The sequence below is a fragment of the Typopeltis vanoorti genome, chromosome 19, assembly GCF_054136105.1.
Source record: "Typopeltis vanoorti isolate ZY-2024b chromosome 19, IOZ_Tvanoo_1.0, whole genome shotgun sequence".
NCBI classification, from domain to species: Eukaryota; Metazoa; Arthropoda; class Arachnida; order Uropygi; family Thelyphonidae; genus Typopeltis; species Typopeltis vanoorti.
In genome coordinates this window covers 78,466,255-78,475,787 of record NC_143567.1, presented here as the reverse complement: position 1 = coordinate 78,475,787, position 9,533 = coordinate 78,466,255, and the positions used below count along the sequence as shown (strand labels likewise).

The 9,533-nt window shown below is 36.2% G+C and overlaps 1 protein-coding gene across 3 annotated transcripts in view; it reads left to right on the top strand.

Moving 5' to 3' along the window:
* The first annotated feature begins 2,745 nt into the window (after positions 1–2,745).
* LOC150096276 (uncharacterized) overlaps positions 2,746–9,533 on the top strand; it is an 89,322-nt gene continuing 82,534 nt past the window's right edge. Inside the window, exon 1 of one of the 3 annotated variants that reach the window (XM_090408886.1) lies at positions 2,746–2,943. Coding sequence is in view for 1 of the 3 variants with exons in the window: in XM_090408885.1 (XP_090265011.1) it covers positions 3,921–3,944 (24 nt within the window). In the remaining 2 variants the exon portion in view is untranslated. Of the gene's footprint in view, positions 2,944–3,439; positions 3,704–3,893; positions 3,945–9,533 lie in introns of those variants that run through there. The other 2 variants (XM_090408887.1, XM_090408885.1) reach the window with 2 other exon arrangements.

The window sequence follows — 9,533 nt, the reverse complement described above, 5'->3', positions numbered from 1 at the left end:
TGCTGTTAATGCAAGGAATGTTAAGGATTTTAAGATTCAGCGTGATAGATGCTGCCAGTTGAATAAACCTCTCACGAAGAGTCTGCCGACTCCATGGAGGATGTAATAATGATAATAATAATATAAAGATTGCTCTCGTCACGACGAGATTTGAACTCAGACTTTTCCAATCGGTGCAATGTCCCATTGTTCTTCCAATGCAGGGACTCAAAACTAGTTTCACCAGGATAATCAAGGCATGTCTGCTTACTAATACTTACAGATAGCGCAACTCACCGTGGCAGAATTATCACAGACACTGCGGAAAAGCAGGAGCAAAATTTACATTGCACGCATTTTAAGAAGGTATTTCTCCAGTGGACAATGAAGAAAACAGTAATCGTTTATATGAGTCATCTGCACCCAGATGTGATTCCCGGATAAGTCAAAATCTCCTTAAATTGTTTCATGTCGTTTGCAATAAGAAATTTTCAAAGCATGCCACACTTACCATGTAAATTATTACAGACTGAAAAACAAACCAACCAGAACATGTACAAGATGGCTCCAAGCGACATGCATTTATCGTGTCAGCATATTCGCAATTTATTATTCATCATGATTTTCTTAATTTATATATTGACTATGTGTTCAGGACTGAACCCAGAGACATATTCTCCAGAGTCGAGATAAATGACGCTTCGTGAGCCATAATTAGGCTGACTATATTTCTTTGAGACAAAAACAGGGAAGAGGTTAAGTAATATTCTGTATTCATGGAAAAGTAAGACGATAAAAAAGTTTTATTACATAAACACATTATTTTTGCCAAGTTTTTTGCAACCACAAAAATTGGTGTTCGTTATCTGCACACAAAGCAACTTGTAAGGCAAATTTGTCACTTACTTCCTTCAACATAGCACACTGTATGTTGGATGTTTCACCAGGTAAGGAAATAAAGTCTATAATTTTGCCTTGAACACCACAATTTGGCAAAAAGAACCGCACAACGATTGGAATAAGTTGGATGTCTTTTTTGTTTGATGCATCTAAACTGACTGTAATGCTTTTTTGTTTTATTTTCAAATCCTCTATTAAGGCAATAGAGGCACAATATGTGTGTGGTGATAAAAAATTGGTAATTCCTGCTTCTGATTTGGTACATGCTGAAGAAAATTTTGGTTCATAAATTTTATTGATCAATGTCGACAAGCAGTCATTTGCGCGAAAACTTTGTTCGTGATGCACAGTATAAAAAGCAACAAGAGCTTCACTTGCTGCAATTTTATCACTTTCACTATCACCATCACGTCTCCATAAATGAGCTGATGTTCTTTACTGAAGCCAGCGTCTTTTCAGCAACCTTGTTGGTTGATGTCACTTCTGCCTCCACGAGCAACGGAAAAATGGACATTACAATGTTGGCATACCACTTTTGTTCCATCACTACACAGCTTGTCCAGTTTAATAAATTTGAATTCTTTCTGGAGATCGTCATTAAAACTGCAGTTTCGCCTCTTTGACATTGCAGGGATATTAAAGTTTTAAGTTTTAAAAATAAGACTTAAAACTTTAATCCGTAGCGCAATTGGAAGAACGATGGTACGTTGCGCCTTCAATTGAAAAAGGCCTAAGTTCGAGTCTCGTCATGACGGGAGGAATCTTTATATGGACTTTTTCGATCGAAGGTAAGTTAGTCGATCTCATACGGAGGTGGCAGGGTTTTTTTCTCCCGGAAACTCGGGATTTTCATCCCGCATACAGACAAATTGGCCCTTCAGAACACACGCAATTTACAGACAAAAAATGCTAGTTGTGGTGGTGGTGGTGGTGGTGGGCGGTAGATGGCGCTGATGTAGATGATTGGTAGTAGAGGTCAGTGTAGTACTAGGTGGAGATGGAGAGTTGTACAATAGGTGTCCTCCTGCGATGAGTCTTCCGACTCCTTGGAGGTGTCACGAATAATAATAATAATAATATGAAATTTAAACCACCAGCATTGAATAACAAAGTCCCCTGTTAGCATACAGGCAAAATAAAAATAAAAAATAACGCTACAGCAGAACAGACGCCGCATCTGAGATGTGCAAGCGTTGCCAACATTCATTTTTTATTATCCCTCAATAAATTATTGCGGATATCGATATTTAGTATCGAACAATGCGATTCGATGGTTATACAAATTACTGGGATCTATGATATTGATATACGATTATAGGTTATGAATAATAATTTATGATTGACCATTATTAAAGTATATTTATAGTTTTTATAAAAACGCGACAAAATTGAAATTTTTATCAAAACGACGGAATGGACTGGAAATATGAAAAAAAAAAAAAAACGGTACTGTCCGTTCAAAACGTTATGTATGGTCAGCCTAGCCGTAATATAAGAATTTTTGTTAGTGGTACACAGAAACGATTTTCATGTTGCTTAACCTTTTAGCTCGGTCTCTGTGTTATTTTATCAAAGGCTTTTGTAAAATTCTTTATATTTTATTATTGCCAAACGTAAGGCAGGTTACTGAAACGAGATACCTCTTTAGCAAGAGAGCAAACTTATACAAATACAAACTGTGTTACTCAGATATTTCTGAGACAGATTATTTGAAATGCGTAATGCATTTTATACACAGGTACAGTCAGTTTCTGCGCTATGTCTGTCGTCAATAAGACTATATGTTAGAATTATTTTTAGATTCTCCTTCTCACCAATGACTCAGTGTATTAAAAAAAAAAAAGAAAAAAAAGCCTCACGTGACCCGTATTTTGATATCCTGGCCGCGGTGATGGTTTCCATCGCGATGAGGAAAGTGTTCAGTATGGAATGCAATAGAGTATTACGAGGTCAATGGACTGTATAGCGCAGAATATCCATTTAATGCCGGAATTCTGTTAATCTTTAGACTTACTCCAAACAATATATGTATGCGCATATTGCAGCAGCCTTAAAACTGCCTTAGTAAGTATGTTTTTTTAACAGTCTTTGATTAGGTATTTTTTAATTAATTTTCTGTCATTACATCTGAAAATACATTAAATGATTTTTCTTTTAATTTATTTTAGCCGTTAACTCTTCTGTGATTGACTATTTGCATACAACATTTAGTATTTGTTAATCTCTGATACTTTTGGATGTAGCTTATGGAAGGCTACACGAAGTGAAGTAGGAAAATTTAACATTGAGCTTCCCGTGGCTTATTTACATATAATACAATATGCATGTAGCAGCTGGTGTTAGTTAAATACATGTAAATAGTGTGGTTTACTATATTTACCTCACCGTGTAATCTTCATTCCTTCAGTATGACTCCAAGGAATCTGGCATGAACTTATTCGGACTTCACCAGAATGCCAAGGAAAACCCACCAGTTATTCAATAGTAAGGTTTGTTAAAACTTTGTCACTGTCTAAATTAGCGTGAATTGTACTGCACATATTCTCTCTCTCTGGTATTAGTGTTGGGAGAGAAAAGAGATTTCTCTCTAAGGTTGGAGAGATGTGAGTTACCTACCAATATAATTGACCTGAAAATGTGTCTATTTTATATTTTTTTAGAAGCTTAATCTTACTCCATTCGTTTACAGCTCATGCTATTTATGTTTGTTATTCTTGCCGCATTACGATTGTATATGGCAGAATGCATACTCACATGCAGATGAATAGATAACTAGTTCTTAAATACAAATAAGGAATTCCTTTCGTTTTGCAGTAATATATCGGTAAGTACCATTGTGAGTTGCAAGTGATGAAAGGTTTTGATATTATAATTTTTTTTTCAAGAGGTAGCCGGTTATCAGCTTAAGAAAAAGAAAAAAAAAAGGGGGGGGGGAATTGACGGTTACAATAAATAGAAAGTGTTCTTTCTAGCATTTTATTTTATGAGTAGAATGAATTTTAACTAGTAATTGTCAACCGATAGCTTATCTGTGCTTATTTATGTCGAAAATGAATCAGTTTTATGTAAGTATTTTTATGCAATTACGAGTACGAAGCGGATTTTTTGTATTATTGTTATTGCGTGACACCTTCAAGGTGGCCAAGGACTCTTCGAGGGAGGGCACTCTACCCTATCTACCCAAAAAATATGAAGAATGTTTCTTCAATAGGTGCATTCTTAGAGGTGGCCTTGGAATTTATTGCAGACAACATTGTAAAATTGAATGCATATTAAACTCTAAAATGTAATTACATTGTAAATTTCAATTTTAGTTCAGTTTCAAATTATGCATCTCTTCATTCTCTTACTGTAATGAATTCACCTTCCATATAACCCTGGATTTTTAACATAGATTCAATGTCAGAATCACAACTGCTCAAAAAAAAAAAATAATAATAAATAAATAAAATAAAAATTGACCTGGTTTTATTTATTTATTGAAAAATTATAGATGGCAGATGTTTACCATAAAAAGTGTGCAGTGGTAAATTTTAAAATGAAAATGCAAGTTTGGAATATGAGCAGCACCTTTTTGTCTGTGCTTTGCATACTAAGGGTGTCACCATTCTTGATAAGAAGATGATGTGAAGAATGATTATTTTTCTCTCAATTAAAAGACTGCAAAAACACAGCAGTTTAACCAAGAGCTGTTGCTGACATAATTCCCCCCTCCCCCAAATTTTTTGCCATTCAAATGGTCCAGATGAAATAAATTAGCAAATTTTGTTCTAAATTTTATGTTAGCAGTCCTAAATTTTATGTTATTTTATTTTTATTATTTTATTGTATTATAATTTTTTTTTTTATGTGTGGTTCCCACCCACGAAAGGTTATTATAAACCTATAGTACATTTTGCACCATGGGTGGGCTAAGAATTTTTTTTAATTTTTTTGCGATTTTTATCAGTTATATATCAAGGGCTCACTTTAGTGAGTATGGAAGCAGCAAATCTGAGGCGCCTGATGCTGGACCATGCCTTACTTCATGTAATATATATCTGTATATTATCTGTAGACTGGTCCCTTCTGTTCTTTTTTTCTTTCTTTCTTGTTGTTCCTCTTGCTCGAATACTATTAGAGTAGTCGAGGGCTAGGGGTAAATCTTTCCTATTATACCATGTTTTTTCTATTTCATGCAGTGAGAGTCTGCTTTCCTCCCAAAAGGCAGGTTTGGAGGCCTTGAATTTCTGGAGGCCCACCACTGAACTCACCCTGCGAAAGGTTAGTAGCCTATCCAGGGGAAATTTACAACTACTCAGAAAGCTCTGAAGAAGAAAATTAGGATGGATTTTATCAGAATTGACCCAGCTAATGGACAGGGACTTCTCTTTGAGAAATTAAAAATAGCTACTTGGAATGTCTGTGGAATTACACACAAAATTGATGAGCTAAACCAAGAACTAAAAAATAGAAACATTGATATAGCAGCAATAACTGAGACAAAAAAAGAAGGGATCTCCAATTCTTGCCTCAGGCGGTTGAGTGTAAGAATGTGTATAATATGCCCGAGCTAGTACGAAGGACAACAAATTAGAATGGGATAGTTAGTATAAGGCATCAAGATAGCGGTGGGACTAACAGGTTTCTGCACTTCATGTATACTAATGCTAGGAGTATTAGGAACAAGAAGGAAGAATTTTTGGCCTTGTTGGCTCTTCCTGGCCACAGGTTATTGGCATTAGTGAGACATGGCTGACAGAAGATGATGTAGCTAGCGGGATAGAATGTGAAGAGTATAGCGTGTTCAGGAGGGACAGAGAGAAAAAAAATGGGGGGGGGGAAGTGTTATTGATGATAGCTGAACTGCAACCAAGGAGAATAGAAGTTGAACTGCAGGATAATGGACATGTTGAAAGTTTGCAAATGCCTGCAAAAGTTTGCAAATGACCTGCAAATGCTTCTGCCTGATATCTCGACTTGGGCCTGGCTCCCACTGAAGAGACCTCAATAAAGGTCGAAACCGGTCTGGGTAGTGGCCCTTCCCTTAATGCATAACAATAGACATATCCGCAAGGAGATGTGTTTTGCATTATAGGAGATACTAGGATAGGAGTGTTGGTAGCTTGCTCCACCTTTGCAACGAGTTGCCCTGGTGTGTACCACCTTAACCCAGTCCTGAAGATACTTTCAGGCGCAAACTTTGTTTGCTCACACTTGGATAAAGGATTAAACTAAATTTATTATACTCTAACCAAGTGGAAAATAAACTTTCAACATCTTTCTCTAAATCCAGAGTAATTTATTAAAAAAGGGTGGCACACCAATTGGCAATTCCTATAGGTGGAGATGACCTGCAAATGCTTCTGCCTGATATCTCGACTTGGGCCTGGCTCCCACTGAAGAGACCTCAATAAAGGTCGAAACCGGTCTGGGTAGTGGCCCTTCCCTTAATGCATAACATTAGACATATCCGCAAGGAGATGTGTTTTGCATTATAGGAGATACTAGGATAGGAGTGTTGGTAGCTTGCTCCACCTTTGCAACGAGTTGCCCTGGTGTGTACCACCTTAACCCAGTCCTGAAGATACTTTCAGGCGCAAACTTTGTTTGCTCACACTTGGATAAAGGATTAAACTAAATTTATTATAGGATAATGAACAGAGCACATTTGAGGCTATTTGTTGTGAGATTGAGACTAGCAGAACAAAATATACAGTTGGGTGCTACTATAGACCAGGCTGCTATCTCCACCATCTAATGGAATAGATGGTGGAGATAGTATGCATAAGCAAATAGATGCAATCAGTGGAAGGAGGGTAATTATTATGGGGATTTCAACTATGGTAACATTGATTGGAAGGAGGAGAGGACACATGGCAGGAAGGAATTGGATTTTATGCATTTTATTGGATTTTATTGGATAACTACCTGAGATAGCATTTATGGAATATACTAGGGCAGTGTTTCTCAAACTTCAGATATCCATGGACCCTTCTTAAATTTTCATTATTACCAAGTGCCCCTAATAAATTAATTAAAATTAATTAATATTAACATAAATTAATTTAAATAAATTAACATAAATTAATTTAAAATATTAAAAAATTAAATATCTATTTTATTTGAATTTATATGTTCATGTAAACAAAAAATATGATTTATTTTTAATAGAACAAACTTTATAAAGATACTATAAAGTTTTACTTACTTGAAATAATTTATCATCAATGAGAGGAGTGAAATTGCTTATGGTGAGATAAAATTTCAGCAAAATTTGGCTCTATAGTTGTTAATTTCAATCTCAGATGCGGTTCGACATCTATAATGCGATTCCTCTTCTTCAGCTTAATATCTACAAGGGCCGAAAATCCAACTTCGCACAGATATGAATTTGGAAATAGAAAAATGAACCTTAGAGCTTTATCTGTTAATTCAGGAAAGTCATTCTGTATTTGTAGCCAAAATGATGATAACGTATTCTCACTGTACTTATTTTTTAGGAAACCATCAGAAGCTAGTTCTAAATAACTTCATTTTTGCCAACGTGGCATTCACTTTATCTTGGACATGAAATATAGAAATTTCCTTGCCTTGTAAAGATAAATTAAGACTATTTAATACAGTAAATATATCTGCCAGGTATGCTAATTGACTGAGCCATTTCCAATTATGTAAATACTTTTTCAATTCAAACTTTTCATCAAGAAAAACTTGTAGTTCATTCCGAAGTTCAAATAAACGAGTAAGAACTTTTCCACGAGAAAGCCAACGAACATCGGTATGGAAAAGAAGTTGTTTATAGTTGCTTCCCATTTCTTTGCAAAGTTGAGAGAAAAGTCTGGCATTTAGAGGACAGCCTTTAATATAATTTATGATTTTTACAGCTTCATCAAGAACTTTTCTTAGGTCTGTAGACATCATATGTGTAGCAAAAGCCTCCCTGCATATGCAGCAGTGTGTCGACTTTGCATTTGGTACAACAGCTTGAATCCTTGAAACAAGCCCTTTTTTAGATCTGGCCATGGATTTCGCTCCGTCCATGCTTATTCCAACACAACTTTTCCAATCAAGCTTGTTTTGATGCATAAAGGTATTTATGCTGTTGCATATTTCTTCTCCTATTGTATGTTCTGGCAAGGTTAAATATAGTGTGGCTTTTTGTCACAAATTGTGCTAAAATTGTGCATCGGTTAGAAACAAGTGTCCTTCAGTGGTATTATTGTTTAGAACTGTGGTGTATATATTGTGTTTTCATTGCCGTTTGTATCACTATATCAACGTGTAAAGATGGCGTCCAACAAGAAACGTACGTCAGCGGCGCGCAGGACTTCTACTACTACACGAAAGGCTGGCTCAGCATTAGATTTTTCGCAATGGATGCGTTGCGGAAACTGCTACATGTATGCACCGAAAAATGTGAAGGATCTGTGGTCGGTCTGGCAAAATGAAAAGAAAGAAAATGTCGACGTATGTGAGAAGTGTCGGGATAGGCTGGAGCGTTTAGGAATGGAAGCTGACATCGGGACCGTAGCGGAAGAACTTCGGCGGGAGTTTATGAAAATGAAAAATGACCTTCATCTTCTTCATGAGGAAGTGGAAGTGATCGGTAAGGAGATACTGGAAGTTAAAGCTGAGTTTAATGTGTTAAACAGAGAAATTAGGACTATAGAGATTACTTTAGCTGAAGTAACTAGAACAGGATTACATATGGGTGAGTCTTTGGTGAATGATTCAGTAATAAATAGTATGGGAGTGATTGGGAGTCAACATAATAAAACCACAAGTGGCCAAGAAGAAATGAGATGTAGTGAGAGTGGGGGGGTAAGTAATAGAGAGTTGAGTAATGAAGCTGGGAGAATCATGCTGAATAGTGTAGAGAATGAGTCCATGAGTGTGAACTTGAATGAAGTTAATAGTGGTAAAATATATGGTGATTCTATGATTAAGGGTATGGAGAGTGGTATGCATGAGGAGTGCTTGGCTGATGGTACAATAGAAAGAGTGGCTTTAGCAATAAAGAGAGGGCATGAAACAGACAAGATGATAGTTATGGTGGGTACGAATGACCTGAGAGGTAGTATAAATCGGGTAGGAAAAGATTTAAGAACATTATTAGATATTGTGAAGAGGAAAAGTGTCAATGGGAGAATAGTGTGTGTGCTGCCTCGTTTTGACAATTACGAGTTAAGTAGACGAGCAATGATAATGAATGATATGATTGCAAGAATGTGCAGAAAAAGAGGTCTGGAGTTTGTTGATGTTTGGAGTGTGTTTGAAGGAAAAAGGCAGTTGTATGCTAGAGATGGACTGCATCTTAACATGGAAGGACATAAGAGATTGAAGAAGTTATTGTTTTCTGAACAGGTTGAAGTTATTGGGCAGGGAAACTAATATTGAAAAGGTTGAGTGTAAGAGAGAGAAACTTTAGCACTGATTGTGTATTTATTGATCCTTATAGGCAGAATAAATTGCAGAAGAGAGGGGAAAAAAATCGGCATAGGACTACGGTAGTTAGTGACTTATATATCAGTTCTAAAGCCGGTACAAGATCTAGAGGGAATCTGCAATTTTTGTATACCAATGCTAGAAGCATTAGAAATAAGAGAGAAGAATTTTTAGCATTAGTCAGTGAAATCTCACCAAAAGTTGTAGGCATTAGTGAAACTTGGCTG